Here is a 24648-nt window from a genome sequence, read left to right as displayed (position 1 = left end):
CTCACGCATTGATTCAGTAGCTTTTGATTTGTAACCAAGACTCTCAAAATGTCAACACAAAAATATAGGCTACTTAAAAATACACAAATAGTGTCTTTGAATGTTGAAATATTTTATAACGTTTACACTGATTTCCCCATCAGTAATTCATCATTAAATAAATTTTAATTAATTTTTGGCAGTACAAAACTATTTATTATGCTGCCTGACATCACTAGTCTTTATCGTAACTGGTAAACACAGTTCAGTTATTCTTAACGCTACTGTAATATTAACGTGTATTTTATATCAGAGTTAGTTTTTTTGTTAATACCTTTACACTTTAAAGTTTTTCTTTTGATGTTGGCAAGTTTGGTACCTGGACAATATGACAATAATGTTTGCAAATTAATATTTTTGGCTTCACAAAGGTGTTGCGCCGCGCATGCTCGATTTATTGTCATAGCAACAGCACTGTATCCAACAACAGCGAGGCTGTGTGTCGGTTACACAGGTGAGTTTCTGACGTTTCTAACCGCTAGGTTTACTATTATTATGATTTACTGGTTCTAGATTCAAAACGCGACATTTTAATGAACTATTTGGACAATATTTTTCGTGCTGTATGTACAGGAATCATGAGTTCACATGGCTCTACAGTAAAGGTGTATATTCGCATCCGACCCACAGCCAGTTTTGCCCATGAGCTTATTGAATGCCTGCCAGACCAGCAGGTAAACACACTTGTCTTTTTTACAGTAAATACACCTCCTAGAGCTTATATAACAGCACAATGTATGCCAGTATATTTTTACAAATAATAAAATACAGTATCGATGACTATAACGGCCTAATACATTTATTATATTAAACTTTACAGAAACGTAAAAAAGATAAAGTGTAAATCGCTTACCTTAAAGTAAATTTTCTTAAATTACATTTCATAGATATATTGTATGTGGTAGCTATTTTGGTTTTCAATATAACATTAAAGCATGTTATTCCGTATACTTAGAGAAAAACATAAATGTCCCAAACGATAAAAGGTAGACAGATTATAATATAAAATATGTGACATTGAAGAGGAAAGAGGGGAAATTATTTAGATAGAAATTAAACTAGTGGATCTCTGTAAAACTTTTAAAGAAGGATTATTATTATTATAGTGGTGCGTAAATTATTATTTTACCTTCAGCAAGTCTTGAGATCACAGGTGAATAACACAGCACACATTATCTGAGCCCAACCACTGGAAACGTGTCCACATTAAAAAAAAGATTGTATGAAAGTAATATTTAAGACTGAGTGTCACTGTCCTTCTGTTTGTTTTTTCTGAGACTTTAAGAGTACGATCAAGGAAGGGTTCCAAGAAAGGAAAGAGAAATAATCATGTGAGGTTATTTCAGCTGAATGGGGTGCTGTATAATGTGTCACAAGAGGACCTGTATGATCGTGTTGCCCGGAGTGTAGTGCTGGGAGCATTCAAGGGCTACAATGGTTGGTCATTTGAAAACGTTTGGCATTTCCTGAAATCACAAACCAAGTTAAAACATTAAAAATAAAGTGCTTGGTAATTTTTTTGGTGTGTTTAGGTACAATAATGTGCTTTGGGCAAACCGGAGCAGGGAAAACTTACACAATGACTGGTGCTGCAGAGACTTACAAACAGAGAGGCATCATTCCTCGAGCCATACAAGAGGTGATTGATACCCATGATCAACAAGCACACGTTTATGATTTATGGGCTATAAACCATCTGTCAATTCCTTAGGTTTTCCAGGAAGTGGAACAGCGTGCAGATTATACCTTCTCTGTTCATCTTTCCTTTCTGGAAATCTATAATGAGACTATGGTAGACTTGCTCTCCAGCTTAAAGCAGGGAAAGGCTCCAGGTAGTGGTCTCTTCACTGTGGTCGAAGAACCAGGTGGCGGAGTGTCAGTTAAAGGCTTGTCTGTACATCTGGTTCACAATGAAGAAGAGGCTCTTAATCTGCTTTTCGAGGTGAGAGTCATGAGTTGTGCATGTCAACAGATGATCAGCTGATGTGATCAGCTTAATATACAGTATTGAATATAGTTGTTTCTTAGCCCTTACATTGTTGCCAGGGATTTTCAATCAGGTGTAAATCAGAACTCTGGACTAGCCATTACAATATTTCAATGTTTTATGCATAGATAATATACATTAGATATAGCATACAGACCCGGAGCATGCGTCAATAGAGTCGCCACAGTTGTACAGTGCTCCCAGGACAAATGTCATTCAACCGCACTAATCAAGACTAAAGCCGATCTGAAGATGCTGGACTTTAGCGCTGTGTAGGGGTGTAGTAATGAGCAAACAAAGAAAACAAAGTACAAAGGCAGAACATTTCATAGGTAAGATTTAGTTTTTTATGTTTTATATATAACAAACTTTTGTGCTCAACGTACCACTAACTCAAATACTAGGCTTATGTTAGTTTGATTGAATAAAATCAACAAACAATGTAAATGAAATATGACGAGATGCAGCGGTGCTAGAAATTATTGTCAGCTAAGAGAACGTCGTTCATAACAAATTCATTTACAAACAAATCAAATTTAACAGGTAGGGAAGATAATACATTTTCATGCACACAAACACATGCTCTTTATCAGGAATGTCCGTGCTGTCCCTTATCCATTTATATAGAAAAGTGATGTAAAATTATATCCTACATAATTAAAAAAAATTAGCATTTTGATCAACGGGACAACTACAGATCATCGATATATGTATATATGTGTATATATCTCTGGCTCTGGATGGCCAGTCCTCTTCTGCACCTTGGTCCAACATTAATTTCAAAGGAGCGCTACCCTGTACTAAATGCCGGCTCTATTGACACATTCCTTTTTCTGTTCACACAACATGCTTCTCAGTAAATGTTAGTCTGATGATAGGTTTGGTCACTTTAGGGCTTTTAGTTCAAATTCTCTTAAACATGAAGACCCAGTACATAAATCTAAAAATCCTGTTCAGAGCTGAACTAATAAACAATTCCAGCTGCAGTGTTGAACCAATATACTATCGAGATTCTCCACAATATCCTGTTGTATGTATTTCGTGGACAACCAGGGAGGACTACTGTATGTAAAATGCAATATTCTAGAAATCACAGAATCAGAATGACCAGCTTGTCTACAATGACTAAAAAGAGTGATCATTTTGGCCACCTTAATCAGAACAGTCTGCTATCAGGGATTTTACAGCAGCTTTCAATCTTGCAAAGTCAGTTAAATAGTGTTCGAAAAACTGGAGAAATTTCCCTAAAAACTGCTCTTTTATCTAAGTTAGGATAACTTCAAATAGGACTAAACAGTGGCATAGAAATTTTGGAAATTGCAGGTTGTTCTCCATTTTTGATCTATGCTGTATTTACACAAAAATACTCTATTTCTAGTAAACAGATTTCCTATCATGTTGTGTTTGCTTTGGTAGGGGCAAAGGTTTTTTGTTTAATCGTTAATCTCTGTTGACAAATTGGCTAATGATAAACAACATAACTACAGTATAATCTTCCCTTAAAAAATCTCTATGGCAAACATGACAAAAATGGGGTTGTATACAGCAAATGCTTAATTCTGTTTTCATATTTTGCTACAAATTTAGACAAAACAGGCACATCTGTGATAAATAACATTGATTTTATTGCACTGACAGGGAGAAATGAACCGAATTATTGGAGAACATGCTCTTAATAAGCATTCCTCCAGGTCTCATTGTATATTTACCATCCACATTGAGGTACGTCAACAGCATGTCTCTTTGTATTCATATTCTCAAGATTATGACTGAATGTTAAAATCTATTTTGAAACTGCCCTTTTTACATAAGATGACATATTTTTGCATTTTTTGTTTCTATGTGGCATAGTCTCGCTCTCGCACACTGTCAGAGGCAAAATACATCACCTCTAAACTGAACCTGGTGGACCTGGCAGGATCAGAAAGACTTAGCAAAACTGGGGTCAGTTAATTTCTTCTCTCACCAAGACCACAAGAACCACTCTTCAGTGTGTAAGGTCACATTCAGCACTGTTTGCAGTTGTGCACAATCCTGTTCCTGGAGATCTACCTTCAGGAACAGAATTGAGCACCCTTGTGAGTTAATTCTGATAAGCTCTTAAAGGCACAGTATTTTATTTTTGCCTCTAGAGGACACATATTCACAACAAACAAAGGCATAGTTTGATGATTTCATGGCTGATGAATCTAGGTAGCATGAATCAGAGTAAAGATGGAAGCCATCAATGCAAAACAAAAGCAGTGAAGCAATTTCTGATGAGAGACGAGAGCGAAACAGCATGAAAGCAGCAAAAGCGACTGTTTATGGGTTTTTCGCTCGTGATCCATATCACTTGTGAACTTTTATTTTTCTGGATTTGAACATGTTTTGAAACATTTGGCATAATGTATACACATTAAGTCAGCAAAATAAAGAATACGGTTTTAGTGGTCTTGGATGTTTTAATGTAAATATTCCAAATTGTGCCTTTTAAATCTTTAAATTTCTTTTTTTCATTTTATTTTACTCCAGTCAGAGGGCCAAGTCCAAATGGAGGCCATGTATATCAACAAGTCCCTGTCTTTCCTGGAGCAGGTCATCTTGGCTTTAGCTGACAGTCGTAGGGAGCATGTTCCTTTCAGACAGAGCAAACTTACACATGCACTCAAAGACTCACTGGGTTAGTGAGATCACAAAGACAAAAAAAAGAAAAATCACTTTAAACATGGTTAAATTTTAATTTCTGAGATAAATAATGTAATTATAAATTGGACGTTTTGCCTAACGATTTCCACTGTGATAACATAGGAGGAAACTGTAATACAGTGCTTGTGGCGAACATATATGGTGATGCTTCACAAATTGAGGAGACAGTAAGTTTTTAAAAAATCATAAATCTAGTAATGCTAGTTAAATGTAATAAATCCACCCAGCCTCTAAAACCTGTTGGTTCTCTTGGCAGCTTTCAACTCTTCGCTTTGCCACCAGGATGAAATGTGTGCAGACAAAGCCATCAATAAATGAACATATTGACCCAGTGGTAAGAATTTATTTACATATGTGACCATGCACCACAAAACTAAAAAAAAGGGACAATTTTTAAAAAATTAATATATATACTTAATCAGGAAGCTGAATTAATGAGTTTTCCAGTAATGTATGGTGTATAGGACAATATTTGACGATTTGGAGATATAGCAATTCAGAATTCTGGAATCTGGGGGTTAAAAAAAGCCTAAATAATGTGAAAATACTTTTAAAGTTTAGCAAGGCATATTAGAAATCACAAATTAGTCATATGAATAATCAATAAATTATTATGATACGTTATTATTATAATGTGATTATATTACATTTGATATGGTTTTGTGCTCTAGGGTCACGTTTTACCAAACAAATACTCTTTGTGGATACTGATATACACTGTAAAATATAAAATGACCTATATACCTGTGACAGATAATTGCAGAAATTATTATAAAACATTCGGCCATTTTTATGGACTTGGAGTGCATTTAAAAAATATGAATGTGCACATCAAGCTAATGCACAACTGAAATGAGGATTACAATTTTATCAAGATTCAGGTAAAAAGACTGGAGAAAGAAATCCAGTTTCTTAAGGAGGAGTTGTCTTCGTATAACCCGTTGGTGAGTACAACATCTGAGGCTGAAACACAAAACACTGAACACATCAGAGTGCTACTGTAGTCTTCATGGATTCTCTTTTGTTCTGCTTGCTCACAGACTAACCGGTTAACTAATGAGATCCTGTCAGAGACACAGGTGGAGGAAGTGAGGACTCAGGTGCAGAGATACCTGTCTGGATCACTCGACGAGATTCCGGTAAAAATCATCAGTGCTTTAAATAAGCAAAATCACCTCATGAATCAATTAAAAAATGACTGAATGTTTCAGATTGTAAGCAGTACGCAAATCCAGGAGGTGTTTTCCCAGTTCAAAAAAGTGATGCTGTAAGTACAGGTATTTCTTCTTTATAAAATAAAATGAAAACAAATACAGTTAAATGTGACTACATGTGCGTTAAACAGGGAGCAGCAAAAGAAACTGCAAGAGCAGCTTTGTCAAAGAAACACTCGTGTTGAGAAAGCCATGAACACAACTCCGTCTACAGTTTCAGAGGTATTTGGTAGACAACAGTACTTCAGTGAGAACTAAAAGGCTAGATACTGATATATCTCTCACCTTGTTGACTGTCTTGCAGAAGTCTGAAGGTGCTGTCGGAGAGGTGGAGAGTTATGGCTATGGCCTTGGTTTAGCTAAATCTTCACAAAGACATCAACAAGCTGTGTCACCTAAATCAAGTAAAGCAAGAAATGACAAACAGATCAACAGGTGACAGTCTGTAATGTTTGAAGCATCATATGAAACAATTGTCAAATTGAAATAGTTCAGTATGTTAATTTGTGGTCTTGTGAATTTGCATCTGGGCTGTCAAATCTGGATCAACACTGTGCACTCGCTGCAGCAGTTTGCATGACAATATGTAAAACCAGACTTCATTACTTCCAATGAACAGCATATAGGCACTCTCTGAATTGCGCATCACCTATATAGAGCAAGAGCACTGTATTTAATTCACCATATACAAATTACTAAACGTGTGACCAATTTCTGCCACAACTTTAGCGTCTAGCGCAGGGGTGGCCACCCCTGTTCCTGGAGAGCCACCTTCCTGCAGATTTCAGTTGCTACCCATATCAAACACACCTGAACCAATTAATTAGGACCTGAACACCACTTGATAATTACAGGCAGGTGTGTTTGATATGGGTTGCAACTGAAATCTGCAGAAAGGTGGCTCTCCAGGAACAGGGTTGGCCACGCCTGGTCTAGCGTGTATGGGAGGGTTGTCATAAAAAACATCTATATATCTTCTAGAGATTTTAAGTTTTAAATGAATCTTTAGAATTTAGTTTATTCAGAGAAAACAATTTTATAGATAATCTGATGGCAAACATCTCATTTTATTTACATAGGGACATTAAGGCTGTAACCAGTACACCAGAGGTGTCCAAACTCAGTCCTGGAGGTCCGGTGTCCTGAAGAGTTTAGCTCCAATCCTAATCAAACACACCTGAACCAGCTAATCAAGCTCTTGCTTGATTTACTAGAAAATTCCTGGCAGGTGTGTTGAAACAAGTTGGAACTAAACTCAGCAGGACACTGGCCCTCCAGGACCGAGTTTGGACATCCCTGCACACTTATAATAATTTTTTTTTTGGATATGTTCTCTTACTGGATAAAGAGGAAAAAATCTGAACATGTATCAGCCATACATTGCATTATAACATTCTATTAATCTGTTTCAATTCATACCTTCTGCAGACTGGCTCTAATTTTTGAGCTACTGACACTGATTTCTTCAGGCTGTAAAAGATAAATATCTTGATAAAAGTTGTGTAGTTTTCCAGCCTTTAGTCAGCTATTTTTTTTGTTAGTATACATCCAGACATATTGAAGTGCTGTTATATGGAGGCCATTTGCGTGACATTTTTTAGGAATCTTAAGTTGATTGAAACTATTTGGTTTGAAACAAGTCAAAGGTAAGTAAATAATGACGTCATCTGTTCAAAAACACACAACAGCCATAATAGTGGACCAGGGTCAACTAATTATCCTTGTTTCAAAATCTGTGTATATTTGTTAAAAAAAAAAAAAAAAAAATATATATATATATATATATATATATATATATATATATATATATATATATATATATATATATATATATATATATATATATATATATATATATATATATATAGCAAATTTAAAAGTGAATATGGATGTAAGTAAATGCAAAGATTTTGAAGGAGGATGCCTGACAGTATAAGCTATCATATAAAATGTTATCTTTTGCAGAAAGGAAGTGGCAGCGGAAAACTCAAATGTACAACCTCTAACCATGAGCGAGTCTGACTTGACCACACACAAACCACAACCCTTAGAAGAACAACAACCCACCACTGAGTAAGTGCTTTCCATTAACACACAGCAGGAGAAGACCTCTGCTGACCACAAGTAAGAACATACTGTAACACGGCACGTTTCTCATTTCTCAGCTCTCCTCCACCTAAAGCTGAAGCTTTTGAGGATTTTAAGGCAGAACAGGGAAGTGAGATCAACCGCATACTGAAGGAGAACAAAGCTGTGCTGTCTGAACGCACGTCCCAGTTACGTGCACTTACTAATGTCATCAATGTGACCAAGAGGGAGATTGACCACATTACATCTGATCTACGGCAATTCAGAGAACAGAGACAAGGCCAAGGTGAGCATTAACCCATTCAGTAAAACATCTGCCTACAGTTCTTTCTGAATGCAACAGCAGCCGTGTATGGATGTGTTGGTTTGACAGGTGAGTTTATGAGTGCTGATGGGGAACCTGTGCTGGAGGTGGAAGAGCTTTCGCTAGTGATGAAACTGAAGGAGCTCAAGAACAGATATAGACAGACCTACGAGGAGCTGCGAACCACAGAGACTGAGATCAGATACTGTGCACATCTGGTGAATCAGTGCCGCATGCGGCTGCTAACAGGTGACTCTCTACATCACAGGTATTTTTGCTGTACACAAATTTAAAAGGTTTTTTATAAATCAATTCAGAGAGTCAGAGTAGTTGTATTTTTTGTTATACAAATTCAGAATAATTCTATTTTAAAGCAAAATGTTACTTTTATTAAGATGATTGAACAGTCAGAGCTGAGTTCATGATAATATTCAGTAGGCAACATTTAAAGTGGATCAAAACCTTTCATAAAAAGATCCAAAACTACTGTATTAAAAAGCATCCATTTCTCTCATAGGACAATTTTGAAAAGCTTTTTCAGTTCACTTCAAATGTTGACTCCTCTATAAATTCTGAGAAGTAATTGTAAATATCTACAGTATTTATTTGTTATTGCGATATTTTGCTTGATTTCTCAACTAGTTGCATAATATGGTGTTTGGATACCTTTAATGTTTAACTTTTATTAAATAGCTTTTTTACTAAAAAGCAAATAGGCTCAATTTGGCTCAAATTTAACCAATTAATAGTTTAATTCCTATTGCATATGCATTGATATGTACATGATTATCAAGCGGTATTAAGTCAAATAATTAAATTACTTTTCAAAGTAATTAGAAGTATTTTAAATACCATTTTAATGATGATATTAGTAGTTCTTACTGTTTCTGTAATTCTACAATTTGTTATAATCGTATATTTTGTATTGCAAAATGTGTAATTCCTACAGAACATTTTCATCATAGTCATTTTTTGTGACATAAAATCTGAAATTATTTGATCCGTTTAGTTTCATTCATGCAGTAGTTCTATTCACTGCATTCATCTGTAAAGCCACAAATATGCTTTTGTTTTGTGTTCTTCAGAGTTTGAGAATTGGTACAATGAGTCTTTCCTGTTGCCGGGGGAGGTGTTGTCAGTCCTAGAGAATGGACCAGTGAGGCCAGGTCACATTCCCGTGGACAAAGCATTAACTCTGGTAAGTATCTGACAAAGTGTTAAAATTTCAACATGTATATTGGAAATGAAACTAAATTTGTGATGTGACCCTATGCACTTAAGCCATCCAAGTGCATACACACACCTAAAACAGTGGACACCCATTGCTAGGGATGAGTATTATTATTAAAGTTTTAACGGTAATACTACTTTTATTAATGCTACTTATCGTTTCTGTACTTCAGTAAACAAACTGAACAGAATTAGCAATAAATTTTTTTTTTTAAAAATGTCACTTTTTCACATTTTAATGCAAAATAAAATGAATTCAATAATTGTAAAACAAATAAATTTTTTTTTGTAAAAGAATGTACAATGGCTTGAAGGAACAAAGTTGGAGCATGCAGGTAGGCTGCAAATGACACTCAATTTAATAATTCTTCTGGAGAAAAATCAACATGTTTACCTTTTCTGGCAGAAGTCGGACCTTTCTTGGCTTCTTGTGCTTCCTGCAGTTGAAAATACCATCTCTGAGTTTGCAAAATGCAGTCAAACAATCAGCTGTCACTAATGTTTATGTTTTTATCATTAACACATTGACATAAATGCAATAATTGTGTTTGTAATTAAAAGTAATACCGTTTTGGAACCTCTTGCAATGTAAAAATCGTATTTATAATTTCTTAATAAGCATAGTTTATTATTGTTTATCTATTTGTAAATACAGTGATGTAAAGGCATTTTTATTGTTTAAGATTTATTTAGGCTACTGCAGAAAAAAATATTATATTTAATGTAACTGAACGTGTGTGTTTATTAACTTATTATTATTATACTAATTAAGAGACCGTATATGCTTGACTGCAAGCATTCAGATGTGAATAATGTAATGTTAGTAGCTAGCAGTTGAACACTTTGCATTTGTCTGTCTGTCGTTGATGTACTTTTGAAAGATGCTTAGCCAGATTGCTTGTGTTTTCCGCTTTTTACATTTGTTGCAACAAGCATTATCGGTGTCCACTTGGGTGAAATATAACCATACTTTTGACCATTTGGTTCTCTTCACCATCGTCCTTCCATCAGTCTTTGACAGGAATGTCAAGTGGCATTATTGGTCTAGCCACTATTTGTGGGGTATCCAAGTTAACATTAGCTGTGATATAGTATAAGCGTCTTCCACAGAGATAATACAAAAATTTAGAAAAAAATAATAATAATAACAATTCTGTTTATCTTTAACATGTTTTTATTTTATTTTATAATATACAAAAAACAAGAAGAGACACAGAACTTTCAGCCATTTCACAGTGTTTATATAGAGGCAGGATTGTGCAGTGAGGGTGAGTGGGATATTTTTGGGAGGGGCGATGATCAGCTTCATCTGTAGTTGTAGTTGTGTTTGTTGATCCACAGGTGCTTCAGTTTAGGATCATTTCTGTAACGGTGACGCAGCAGCTTTCTTTCTTTTTTTCTCCCTCTCCTTATGGAGTTTCCTCTCCGCCTTCTCCTTTGCTCAGGTAAAGAGAATCATTGGCAGCTTTCTTCTGCTCTTTGGCTCCTCCAGGACTTTCACACTGAGCTTGCTCTCAGCACTATCAAAAGGAGTCACGCAGAACAGAAAGGCAATATCATGTTCAGCCTCAAGGGGGTCACACACGCGATGCGCCACTTGGCGACGTGGCATGACGTGCCATGCATCTTAGAATTCTAAACGTAGGTTTCTCTCATCGTACACACACCATCTCTACAAGTCGGCAGCTGTCCACGCCTACTGTTCATATTTCTGCCATGCCGTTCAGCGCCATCTGAAAAATTTTGCTTTAAATAACATGCGAATGAGTGCATTTAGTGTGCAATACTTTTAACTGTCATGTGCGCATGGTGTGGCGCCGAGCTGCACTTCTGGTGTGCTACCTGCTTCAGAGTCTCCAGCTTCACTGAGGTCCTGGAACTCAAACAATTCACTCGTCTATGATTCATCATCCAGCCTCCCCCTCTCCAAGGCAAGTATCTGTCTGAACCTTCGGGATCTTTTAGGCTTGAGAAAGGTCTGGATGGTCTCCTCGAAACTCACTTTCCTCATCCTCAATATCAGCAAACAGGAGCTATGAAGCAGATGCAGACCAGACAGAACCTGAAGACTAAGGGGCTTATTCATACTAGGTACAGTTGCCTTGAACATTACTGAAGCGCGATTGTCTCCCCTCTCCCCCAATGGCCTGCACTCACACTGCATTTTTTCCTTTCGAACATGAGCACACTTACGTCATCGATGATGCGACTGTTCAGTTTAACAGTAAAAGAAGAGCTCTCGCACAGCACAGTGGAGAATGCTTTAGTTTTAAAACTATTGTTTTAGTCGTTTGGGATGCACTAACACTCAGTGATACAACAGATCCACCATGTTTAATGCTCATAAAATCCTCATGCTGCAGGTATTAGGAGGTTTGCTGAAGGTGCAGCTGATGTGCGTCTTTGATAAACTATGACAGTTTGTGTTTATTGATAAGTAAGAATGATTAATAAATAATTATGAAACATTCCCTTAAAAGTGACGTCACGCTTTTAATTTTGGCTCAGGTGCACTTTGCACTCACACTACAAGCTCACCTCCCCAAAGCCCAACCGAACCTCACTCTTGCACACCTCTTCCAACTGGGCCAGGGCCAGCTAACTGAACTGTGTCTGGGCCCGATTCGGAGCACTTACACTTGTGGAATGAACTGGGAACCATGCCTGGGCATGGATTGTATAGCATAGTGTGAGTGCACCCTAAGAATCCAATGAGCTGAGAGAGCACACTGATCTTAAAGAATTTGCAGTGAAGTTGCAGGCCTCACTCTCTGAACATTTATTTACTGCTGCCAGTTCTTGAGCTGCACATTGCTGTGTCTCCCTTCGATGCCAGAAAGGAATAAAACAGTCAAAAAGCTTTTTAAATGCACTGCTGAACAGCGCCATCATGAACACGGAAACCTGAAAACGAATTTGCCAGGGGCTGATCACACTGAACATGCTTTTTGTGTTGAGAAGCACCTTTTTTGAATGGTTTACTAAAGGCAGTGAGCGGTTTGTGCGTTGCTTACAGTACGTGCCCTGAGCTACTCACGGTTAAATCGCCTGCTGCGCCTCGCATTTTTGCCGTTGCGTACAGTGGGCTTGCTGTTAAAAAAAGACAATTTTGAGCAGGAAAAGCATGTTACGTCAGTTGCATTCTCTAATCAAATGAAAGCGAAGGGGTTTCCGTTGAGGTGACTGCAGTGTTTGTGTTGTCAAGACAACTACGGAGACTTTTAAAGTGCAAAAAAGCACACTGTGCTTCTTTTTTTTCTTGTCAGCAAAAAAGGCAGAGTGGTGCGCCTCGTATTTTTGGAATGTAAAGACGCTTCCCATTCACTTTGAATGGGTGACGTCAGACGTTGCCGAACTGCATTGTGGATCCGTCTGCACTGCTTCAGAGGCGTTGCTCGCTGCAGAAATTGGGACTTGCTAAACTTTTCAAGCGGCGACGGAAGCGTCAGCCAATCAGATCACTGTAAGCAAATACACCAGGTCAGACAGTGGCCTATTGCTGACTAATTTCATTGGCTAACGCTGCTATGACGATTGCGTCTGCCCCAACTTTAGACACCCCCTCTGTTGCGTTGGCGCTGAAGCCCCAAGTGAATAGGGCGTTAGTAAGTCACAAAAGTAGCTCTCAATCACTAGACTCCTCAAACACCAACAGTTTTGAATCAAAACTGCAGTTTTTGTATTCCAGAACAGAATTCTGTTTATGACGTTTATTATTCATTACATTCTGCTGAGCTCCCCTAAAGTGAAAGTTCTGAGCTATGGGAAGCAGCAAATTCTCAGATTTAAATAGCAATGGTGCTTCTAAACACTCCTTTTGTCTCTTTATATTTCATTGACAAAAATACACAGTTAACCAATAACCATTAATGCATAACGAGGGAAGACAAAATCCTGTTGTGAACATTCGGAAATATGTGGTCTTAACCCTTGTACAACATTTACCATTTTGTCCTTCATTTAAAAACAAATCATAATTTTCATCAAAAATTTCAATCATTTGACTATTAATTGACTTCTCACTCATTTATTTTCATGAATCAAATTTTCCACTAGGTACAAAAAATGTAATAAATTAAAACCCTTTAACTTAAGGGGGAAAAATCCCATTAAAATTCAATAAAATGGCAATATTTTATTACAATTAGCATGCTGCGCAAATACTTGTTTTAAACCCTGTTTTCTGCTTTTGAGCACTGCAGGCCAAATTAACAAAATCATGTTATGGTAATTATGCTGGTGTATTATCAATATCACAGTATGTATTTTTTTCTATACACAAAAGTAAGTAAATAATGACAAACCTTTCATAGTTGGATGATCTATCCATTTAATAATTCATTTGTTTATTCATTTATGTATTAATACTAAAGTATTTGTTTTTAATCGAAAAAAATTCTCTAAAAATAATTTAACTGCCACTAGATGGCGGTATCTGTCTGAATAAGTCATTCATTCACACTGCCTAATGTTGATTGGAGGAATGAGCAACCGAGTGTGTGGTTTACACAGCTGTGGGCCAGGCCATCTCAATCTCCACTGAGCTTTGCACAGTGACTGACTATGCTTTCATAACGACCAAGTCAGCCGCTCGTGCACTGGGGAGTACGATGGCCACTCTAGTGGTCCACCTCTGGCTTAACCTGTGTGATCTTCACAATGTTAACAAATCTGCAGCTTTATCTCGGTTAAGGGCCTGAGACCAACAGTGCAATGAATATGTGCAAATTTTAAATGTGCAAATGTTAAACATTGCAGTGATTGTGAGGAGTATAAGTTAGAGGAGAGTGGGGGTGTATTGGGGGGGGGGGGCAAAAGAGTCAGTGAGGGGCAGAGGAGGGAGGGAGGGAGACAGGAGGGAGACAGCTCTGGGGAAAAAGCTGTTCCTCAGTCTTCTGGTTTTTGTCCAGGGGAGCCTGAAGCGCCTGCCGGAAGGCAGGAGTGAAAACAGTCTGTGAGCAGGGTGAGAGGTGTCCTTAACAATACTGCATTCTCGGCGCAGACAGTGTTTCTTCTGGATGTCCTCTGTGGCTGGTATTGTGGTCCCTGTAATGTGTTGGGCAGTTTTGACCACCCGCTGCAATGCAATACACTCAGCAACAGAGCAGCTTCCCTACCAGACTGTGACACAGTTGGTCAGGATACTTTCTATTGTGCAGCGGTAGAAGTTCACCAAGATGACTGATGAAAGCTGGTTCTTCTTAAGTCGCCTTAAAAAAATACGTGCTGGTGAGAGCCTTCTTAACCAGGCTGGAGGTGTTGGTGGTCCAGGAAAGGTCTTTTGAGATGTGGGTCTCCAGGAAGTTGAAGGAGGAGACAGGCTCAACGACCATCCCAATTATGTGGATGGGATCATGTGAGCCTGTTCGTCCCTTTCTGAAGTCCACAATGAGCTCCTTGGTCTTGTTGGTGTAAAAGGAGCAGATTATTGTCGGTGCACCAAGTGGCCAGATGCTGTATCTCCTCCCTGTTAGCCGTATCATCATTATTGCTGATGAGACCAATCACTGTGGTGTCATCGGCAAATTTGATAATGCTGTTGGATCTGTTTACAGGCCTACAGTCAGTGGTAAATAGGGAGTAGAGGAAGGGGTTCTTAGATGGGCATGGTACGATGGGGTCTCTAGATGGGCATGGTGCGGATGGCCACTTTGTCCCTGCACCCTCAGTTCTTGGACAGACCTTGTCTTTCTATGGGCCTGGGAGCCTTTAGAACAAGTGTCCAGGCATGTTGTCATCCGGACAGATGCTTCCAGCACGGGTTGAAGAGCCGTGTGCAATGAGCATGTAGCTGCCGATTCATGGACCAGACTCCAACTACATTGGCATATCAATTGCCTGAAGCTGTTGGCAGTGATTCTGCTCTCAGCTGATTTTTTACCCAAGCAGAAACATGTGCTGGTCAGGACGAACAGCACGGCGACAGTGACATATATCAACTGTATGGATGGTATACGCTCCCGCCGCATGTCTCAGCTCACTCACCATTTAGTCCTCTAGAGTGAGATGTGGTTGAAATCACTGCATGCCATTCATATCCAGGGCAACCTCAACCATGCAGTCGATGCGCTCTCATGGCAGCTGACGTCTCAAGGAGAATGGAGACTCCACCCTGGCGTGGTCCAGCTGATATGGGAGCACTTTGGGGAAGCCCAGATTGACCTTCTGCTTCTTCTGAAAATGCCTATTGACAGTTGTTTTATTCTCTGACTGAGGGTCCCCTCTGCACAGATGCGCTGGCCCACAGCTGGCCCCCGGGCATGTGCAATTATGCATATCCCTCAGTGAGCTTACTTGCACAGGCTTTGTGTTGTGTTGTCCTTCCTTCAGGATAAGCTGGAGCATAGGCTGCCACTCTCCACACTGAAGGTCTATGTTGCAGCAATCTCCACTCGCCATGATGCGGTGGATGGCAGCATGCTCTGGAAGCATAACCTAATCATCAAGTTTCTCAGACGTGCGAGGCAATTAAAGCTTCATGTGCTTATTGTGCTCTGCTTAGCAAGTTCCCCATTCGGCAGGAATTGATGCCAGATTTGCATGATCCCCATTGGCGATGCCATACGCATCACTCAGCCCCAAAGTGTTCCCCCTTCTCAGGCAGACACGTGTCTTCCTTAAACGCTAACCAGCTTATAAAATGTAGCGCACTCCCTGGATAGGGCTTGCCCATATTGTCACCTAGTCTCCCCTTGGGTAGCAGGGGGCCTCTGCAGCATCCTTCCCCTTCTGAAGTTTGGAAGGTTACGCTCATTGGTGATGCTTGTTCACTCAGGTTATGCTTGGCAAACTTCACATAAGAGATGTGACAGGCTCAGCTGCTGTGGCGTTTTCCATACAAACCCCCAAAGTGTCAGTAAACACACATCATAGTTTCCACTAAGAAAAAGGAAGATGGGAATCCCTGAAGATGGGAATGGATTTGTGTGTCTTCTTTGCCACAGCAGCAAAAGTCTAGGGGCTCACTCCGTGTGCGCTGGTTATGTACTCTACTAATGATTAATCACCAGCACCAAAGCTGAGATATGTCAACTCATAGGCATTCATTGGCCTGTTTTCAAATTCTTCTATCTAGTGATTGGTCGTCTACCAAACTCCCAAAGTGTCGGTAGGCACACAACTCTGTTCCCATCTTCAGGGAAAATCTCCACCAATGCTCTTGTGAGTGTCCGTCTTTTGCATGTTGTGTGTCTATCAACTGAAAAAGAACCACCTGCCACAGACAAGACATCTATCTATCTAAGCCCACCTCCACCACCTTCCTTTAGGAAGGACATCTATTTATCCACCAATCCAGGAAATACCTAACCTGAGCAGAAGTTTAGTCATTGCTGAGGTGTGATTCCCATTTCTCCGCATGCCCCAGACTAATCTGCAAAAGACAGAAACAAGACTAACAGAGCTCTACATGCTAGCTGAACTCTAGCAATAAACATAGTATTTTCCAGTGTTCTTTAGATCTTTACATCTAACAATCTATGCCCACATCCACCCTTTCGTCTTGGAAGGATATCCATCTATGAATCCATCCTTCTGCCTTTGAAGGATATTCCTGATCATCTGTTACACTTCACGTCATGCTGAGGCATGTGATTCCTTTTTTTCCACATGCAGCACTCCAGTCTCTAAAAGACAAAGACAGGACGAACAGAGCTCTAAAGGCTTGCTGAGCTCCAGCAATGCTCAAGCTGTCATCCAGTGTTCTCCACCGATGCTCTAATGAGTTTCATTCTTCTGCATGTTGTGTGTCCATTACTTGGTAAAGAAACACCTGCCACAGACAAGAAAACTCTATCTAACTATCAAAGCCCACCTCCACTCCCTTCCTCTTGGAAGGACATCTGTCATCAATAGGTTATACCTGACCATTAGCTTCTTATCATTCTTGAGATGTGTGATTCCCTAGTGCAGGGGTGTCAAACTCAGTTCCTGTAGGGCCGCAGCCCTGCAGTTTAGTTCCAACCCTGCTTCAACACATTTAGCAGTAGGTTTTAAACAAGCCTGAAAGACCTAATTAGTTTGATCAGCTGTGTTTGATTAGGATTGGAACTGTACAGACCTGCGGCCCTCCAGGAACTGAGTTTGACACCTGTGCCCAAGCGTTTCTAATCCACTCTAAAAAGGACAATAGCCCCTTTCACATATACAGACCTTACCGGAAAATAACTGGCAATTTTCCAGAAAGGGATTATGTGTAAACAGTCCCTTTTTGAAAATACCGGTAAATTCGTTCTGGCAATTTTCCTGAAAGAGAAGTTGTAATATTATCAGTAATTTGCGGGAATGCTGCGCTGTGTGAACGCAGAATGAAAATTACCGGAAAGAGCGCATTCACGCTTAGAACACGGTGACGTGAGACATCTACTCCAGCCAACCAGAACATTCAGACGCATTCACATCCGCACTGTTTGTGTAAATAAAATCTTTAAATATATTTTTCAGACACACTTAGCTGCTAGATGTTAGTCAGGTAATGTTGCTATGTTCCTTCTTGATGCCAACTGTGGAAAAAATTATTGATAAAATGCTTATGATAAACTGCTGTTTGTTTACCTTCAAGCTCTGCTTCAATCGCTTGAAGTGCTCCGGTGAGCACCAGCACACACACATATTATGTACATCTCGATATGTGAAAGTGTTTCTGCAAATGTTTTTTCGAAATTGTTCACAATACTTATCCATCCACAGAGTTTGTAATGTTGTCAAATGTGTAAACATTTAGCTGCGGTTTGCGCTTCTTCCTTTGGATGTCTCTGATACAAAAGCAGCTGCATGGATGCTAAAGCTTTAAATAAAAGTGAAACCATCAACAAAAGCCTGACCTCTATTATGTCTACACATACAAGCGCAGCCATTTAGAGGTCATTTCTGGTAAATGATGTCAGAATTTACCGGTATTAATGGATGTGTGAATGGTCTTTTAAACAACGCTTTTTTTAAAACTTATCGGTAAAGTTGTTTTGGTAATTTTCTGAACATTTACCGGTATTACTGTGTAAAAGGGGCTAAAGACAACACCAATAAAACTCTACCGGCTTGTTCAATACTGTCTGTCAGAAGGAAATACCCAACAATCATTTAGGCCAATGTAACTATCTATACCAACCACCACCCGCTTCATCTGGAAGGATTTTTTAAAAATAAACTCCTGACCATCAATTTCCAGTCATTGCTGAGATGTGTAATTCCCTATTTTCTCCATGTGGTCCATTCCAGTCTGCAAAATACAACAGAAAGATATCAAGTCATTAAATAAAAAATAAATTAAATAAATTCTTAATACCATTCTTTGGAAGTTTTATCTACCATTTCTCCAGTCTGCTTCTGTTCTAACACTTACAAATAAATACTCTACAAGATGAAAATCTATAAACTTAGAATGGATAAATGTGTTACAACAAACAATAAAACTGTAAATAGAACAACAAAACAATAAAAAGCTAAAATTGTTGAACAAGTCGACAGGATAAATTACAAATAAATAATACAACAGCCAGATGATCTTTCCGCCAATAGACTTACAGTAATATGCAATATGTGCTAAAGCTGACAGCATACAGTCATATCAGTTAATCTGACAATATAGTAAATAATCTGCAAATGTTAAACAAGATAGGAATATACAAATGAAGCATACAAACTGACAAAAATCTTTTATCTATTGGTCATCCAACCTGACAGATGGCGTTGTACAATTATAAATAGGCATTTAAAGAAGATAACATTACACAAACTAGAATAAATATATTCAAAATCCTAAAATTGACAATATAGTAATCTCCATTTCCAACCAACATTCAGTAACTAATCTACCTAAGATTGTAATCTACTAACTACAATAGTCTAACCGAATAAATACATGGAAATACGAATAAAATAATCTGAAACAACATGACCGAGAGACTCTGGTAACCACAGCAACGCCACCACGCCGGCGCCATATTCAATATCTTAAAGGGCCAGTGCGCGATTTCCGTCAAGCACTGTAGAATATAACGATATGTAAAGGATTTGGGTCCCTGTAACGCTATCCTTAAGTATATAAATAATAGCAACTTTGACTCTTTATTTGACCAACTTGCATGCATTAATTTTATACGCCTTATTTTCAGGCATAATCATAAATTAGTTATCTTTAAAAATAAAATATAGTTCAGTTTAAGCATCGCTGAATAACACTTGAAAGATTTTATCATTGTTATATTTTTAATTAAAGGCTATTATTGTTGTTTTTCTTTCAAATATGCATGTTTCTCAAATTGCTTCATGCCAATCTGCCAAAGATGGTTCCGTGCTTTGCTGAAGGGTCTCAGTGGAGGAGTGTGCTGGTTATACACTCCGCCACCAACATTTTCTGCCAGTACTGGAACTCAAACTTGGATCCTTTGGATTACAATTTCAAATCTGATCATACTTTGTATTTAATTCACTGGTGAAATTAAATGTACACAAGTTTTGTATAGAACTGAATACAAAATTTTGATTTCTCAACTTTCTGAGTCAGAATTATAGAAAAAAAAAAAAAAAAACCTGAAGCAGCAGAAGCGTTTTCAGCATAAATAATGATAAAGCACCAAATCAGAATTCATGTTTAATTAAGATAAAATGCATGTAAAGAAACCAAGAAAATTAAGCCTAATTTCAGTGTCAGTATCTCTCCACTGTTGCACTGTTGAACACAAGTCAAAAAAGGTTTGTTAGGCATGATTATGAACTGTTCAGTAAACGCTTACACTGTGTGAGATGTTTTGTTTCTGGACAGATGGAGGATGATGACCCTCAGGAGCCACATGCAGACACTTCCAGCGCTGTGTCCTATTACAATGCCTACAACAGGACTCTACAGAGAGTAAGACACTTACACACGCCCGATATGAGCTCAATTCAGCACTCAATTCAGTGAAACATTAAATCATTTCAATATAATCTTTCCTTCACAGAGAGGAAGCAGACAGGTTTCTCAGAGTCCAGACTCGGTGAGGGGCAGCAGAAGTAAGATGAAACTTCCTCCTATCCTCTCCGTCATCTGATGATCATGTGTCCGTAAGCCCACAGCCTCAGTCTGTGCAGCCTTTTACACTTGCTGGATGTTTGAGATTGGCTGGACATACAGTATAAACAGCTTCTATCTGAAAGCAGCTCATGCACTTTCATTTCTCTTTGCATTTAATATTATTCAAACACAGAGGATATAAAGACAAGACTATATATAGGTATAAAAAACAACCTCAGAACATCAGGCTGTTAAATGAAAAGTAAACTTTATTATTCCTGAACCACAAAATAGACTTCTTTGGTTGTACAAATTCACTAGTTACAGTCCTGAATGAGCTCTATCCCCCAAACCGCTTGTCCCACCCTCCCATTTAGCAAAACAAACAAACCAACAAACAAACAAACAAATAAAATCCTCCCAGACAACAAACCAAGACAAGAAAACAATAAGAGAGATCAAACTCTTCTGCTTTTGAAAAAGTAAAAATGTAGTGAATCCCATTATCCCATTGGTTACAGTAAAACCAAACTTTTCTCCACAAACTACCGTAAAAAACAAAATGATTATCAATCCCAAAATGTTATTAACCAAAACTGAATTTCAGTCAACGACAGCCTCAAAAACAGCTAAATTAGATTAGTAAAATAAAAAAGCAGATCATTTCATATGTCTGACGGGGTCCTCTGGACACAGTGTTGATGGCAGACAGGGTGATGAACAACTGATTGGAGAACAGCCAAATTAAAAACGGTTCATTTGAAGGAATAATAAAAGGATATCATTTTAGTCCTCGCACAGGATTGACAGTAAAATTGCAAAACTGCAATAAACTAATATACACACACAAGGATCAGTCCGTCAAGACCCTGCTAGAATCATCTACACCCTCCAGACGGCAGTTTGGTCTTGGGGCAGAAAGGCTCAGATTCAATCTGGGATTTTTGCTTCATCTCTTGAGCATTTATACAATATTCACAAACCAAGCTTTTTAGTGGCTTTACAAGTTCAACAAATTCAAAAGGAAGATTCCAGAACATCTACTACCTTCACATACCTGTCAGAATAAGAGAACGAATGATACAAAGAAGATGTGTAGATGCTAATAGAGTTTGAATATGAACCCATTTTTTCTTCTCAACTCCCAAAATGGTACCAAAAATGGAGAGGTGATGTGATGTGAGGTCTGGCCAGTGTTTGTCAAAGAGTGAAAATCTCCACTTGGATCAGCAAAGGGAATGATTCAATGTATATAACATGGACCAGAATCACCAAAAGAACAAGCCATTATCCACTTCATTTTACTCTGCTAGTCCAGTGAAAGGAAGACTAGAGATGGGTTAAAAGGTTTAAAATGACACCACTACATAGAGCAGGTCAGTCTTTATGATATGGCATGATCAAATACATTAGGAAAACATTTAGAACAGGTCAGATGCAACCTTTCAAAAACAGTACATTCATTTGCATCCCCTGTGTTTAGAAACTGATATGGATATAAAATGGAGATAAAGCTGTATGCCAAGGCCTCATTTTTCAATCTTAAAAAGGTTGCGTGCAAAGAGCTGTCTCCCAATCCCAAAAATCAAGATGCATCACAAAATCACAAGCTTATATATGTGTCAAAAAGCCTCAGTTTCTACTGGATTCCCAGACTAAAAAGTATATTACATTAATAAATTACAGTTAAAAGGAATAAAAATGTGTTTCTGATTGTAAATTAAAGCAACAACAGTGAAATTCTGGCTTGCATGGGGCAGTGAAGGTAGCAGTATGTTGTCTCCAAAACGTGAACACAGTAACAAATTAATAATCTCCTGTTCTGCCAAAAACCCTTAAGGAGCTTTTTAAAGTGTTCAGAGAGAAACCCACTTAACAGAATTCTGTTTCTAAAATGCTGACAGACAGACAAACCGGGTAAAAACTCAATCAGCCATCCTCTGGACCGTTCATATTAGAATCTGAAAAGAGGGATGGCCGTCAGCTTGTGTGGTCAGCACTGATAAAAGAGTGGTTTAATATCTGTGTATTTCAGCGCATTAGATGATCACTATGTGTTTACGTTCACAGTTCAGATGTGTTAGTGTGTGGTTATGTGGGCACAGGAGCCTCCAGGCTGCGGCGGCCCTGGCGTAGTTTACGTTTGTTACTGTAGAGAGCCATCTCTTCTAGAGCTGACGTGGCGGCCACTGGAACTTCTGGATCAATAACAGACACTGAAAAGAGGAAAAACAGAAAGAGGCTAAATGAAATACTGAAGCAGAAGAGAAGCTGCCATTTGATGCACCCTTCGATCAGTTACTGAAAACAACAACAACTGACTGAATAAATGGAGCTGTGGTAAAAAAAAATGGTTCAAGATATTGATTCTGTGAGTTTCAAAATGCATCACTATTCTTATTGAATCCTATTTTGACCTTAGTTTTTAAAAGCAGATGGCGCTCTAGGCTGGTTATTAACAGCAGGCCATACTTTGAGCTAGTTTTTAAAAGCAGATGGCTGTTAATGATGGAGATGGCGCTCTAGAATAGTGTTTAACAGCAGATGGAGCTCTAGGCTGGTTTTCAACAGAAGATGGCGCTCTAGGCTAGTTTTTAACAGCAGATGGTGCTCTAGACTGGTTTTAAACCGCAGATGGCGCTCTAGACTAGTTTTTAACAGCGGATGGCACTCTAGACTAGTTTTAACAGCAGATGGCGCCTCTAGGCTAGTTTTTTAACAGAAGAAAGCACTCTAGGCTGCTTTTTTAAATATGCTCTATTTTTTTTAACAGAAAATGGTGATCAATGCTAATTTTTAATTATACATTCAAATACAAGAAAGAGCACTTGTCCACTTGGCTGAGTAATGTAAATTGTTTATGTCACGAGATTAAACGTAAACAGCTCACTATGAACACTCGTAAATCATTTAAACCTTTTTAAACTTTAATTATTAGGCTGTGTGTAAAGCATACAGTAGGGCTGCTCGATTTTGGGAAAAAATCATAATCACGATTATTTTGGTCATAATTGTAATCACGATTATTCCAAACGATTATTAGTTAAAGTCTAAATTATTAGCACTCCTGAAATTTTTTTTTTAAATAAATATTTCCCAAATAATGTTTAACAGAGCAGGTAATTTTAACAGCATTTCCTCTAATAGTTTTCTTCTGGAGAAAGGCTTATTTGTTTTGGCTAGAATAAAAGCAAATTTAAATATTTTGAAACCTCTTTTAAGGTCAACATTATTAGCCCCTTTAGGCAATATATATTTTTGATTGTCTGCAGAAGAAACTACTGTTATATAATGATTTGCCTAATTACCCTAATTAAGCTTTTGAATCACACTTTGAATTTGAGTGTTTGTATTTAAAAAAAATATCTACTAAAATATTATGAGCTGTCATCATAGCAAAGATAAAATTAATCGGTTATTAGAAATGAATGATTAAAACTATTATGTTCAGAAATCTTCTTTCCATTAAACAGAAATTGGAAGAAAAGTTGTTGCTAATATTTAGGAGGGCTAATAATTCTGACTTCAACAGCATATATTATTTTCCTCCCTGCAAAGGAAAGAGAAATAAATACAATAAAATAAAAATATGAAACAAACTGTGCTTTTAGCATCTTCACTGTAAGAAAAACACTTTAGCTACAAAAGTCTTCAGTCAAGAGCAAAGAGGGATTTTCTCGTTGTTTCATTAATCATGATAAAACAGGCAGGAGCATTTCGCACTGTCACATTAATGGTTTCGCTTTCACGCGTTTTTTGATTCTCAACTCGTTTGTTTATTACAAAATGAGGGTTAATATGAATAACCACTAAACACCGCGTTTGTCACCTGTTTGGCCTTTAAGCGCTAACGTTAATGACTTTAGATGTGTGTGCTCTCTGCTTGTCACAATGTGCGAATGAGACCAAGTGTAGACCAAGTGCTTCTGACTGTCTGCACGCCGCACACACATAAGCATGCGGTCTTTCGCGCTTTTAAGAGCAACAAGTGAGGACAACTGGACAGGGGGCGGTAAATTATGGAATAATCGTTTATCCCGATTAATGGTTTTTCATGATCGTTAGAAGCCATAATCGAAATCGAAATTGGATTTTCGATTAATTG

The 24648-nt window shown here is 38.2% G+C and overlaps 2 protein-coding genes across 53 annotated transcripts in view; one reads left to right on the top strand and one right to left on the bottom strand.

Moving 5' to 3' along the window:
* The first annotated feature begins 56 nt into the window (after positions 1–56).
* Positions 57–22699, top strand: kif9 (kinesin family member 9). Of its 3 annotated transcripts, XM_073908864.1 has the most exons (22): positions 57–233; positions 411–493; positions 613–713; positions 1317–1476; positions 1572–1678; positions 1751–1981; positions 3665–3748; positions 3878–3970; positions 4541–4688; positions 4817–4881; positions 4971–5048; positions 5590–5658; positions 5755–5853; positions 5926–5981; positions 6060–6150; positions 6233–6363; positions 7894–8001; positions 8094–8302; positions 8390–8569; positions 9406–9518; positions 20313–20399; positions 20491–22699. In XM_073908864.1, the coding sequence occupies exons 1-22, from the start codon at positions 199–201 to the stop codon at positions 20578–20580; spliced, it is 2418 nt and encodes an 805-aa protein (XP_073764965.1). In that variant the 5' UTR covers positions 57–198; the 3' UTR covers positions 20581–22699. The 3 variants fall into 3 exon arrangements, 2 of the variants coding, with proteins under 2 accessions (XP_073764965.1, XP_001922460.1); XM_001922425.8 differs by lacking the exon at positions 57–233 and having other exon boundaries at positions 458–493; XR_012383469.1 differs by lacking the exons at positions 57–233; positions 20313–20399; positions 20491–22699 and adding an exon at positions 9957–10669 and having other exon boundaries at positions 458–493; positions 9406–9885.
* The window catches only part of scrib (scribble planar cell polarity protein), a 116453-nt gene continuing 112599 nt past the window's right edge, over positions 20795–24648 (bottom strand). For all 50 annotated transcript variants that reach the window (XM_073906222.1, XM_073906218.1, XM_073906235.1 and 47 more), the window contains one exon: positions 20795–22759. Coding sequence is in view for 27 of the 50 variants with exons in the window: in XM_073906218.1 (XP_073762319.1) it covers positions 22635–22759 (125 nt within the window). In the remaining 23 variants the exon portion in view is untranslated. The remainder of the gene's footprint in view (positions 22760–24648) is intronic.

This window comes from Danio rerio, chromosome 7 (assembly GCF_049306965.1).
Source record: "Danio rerio strain Tuebingen ecotype United States chromosome 7, GRCz12tu, whole genome shotgun sequence".
Lineage (NCBI taxonomy): Eukaryota > Metazoa > Chordata > Actinopteri > Cypriniformes > Danionidae > Danio > Danio rerio.
The sequence above is the reverse complement of the archived record's forward strand: the minus strand, read 5'-3'. Positions and strand labels throughout refer to the sequence as shown.

Bases quoted from the DNA above. Each gene is read 5' to 3' on its own strand.
- kif9 (XM_073908864.1), top strand. From the start codon at position 199: ATGCTGCCTGACATCACTAGTCTTTATCGTAACTG. The intron at 1,982-3,664 runs GTGAGAGTCATG...TTGCACTGACAG, and splicing joins CTCTTAATCTGCTTTTCGAG to GGAGAAATGAACCGAATTAT. The intron at 20,400-20,490 runs GTAAGACACTTA...TTTCCTTCACAG, and splicing joins ACAACAGGACTCTACAGAGA to AGAGGAAGCAGACAGGTTTC.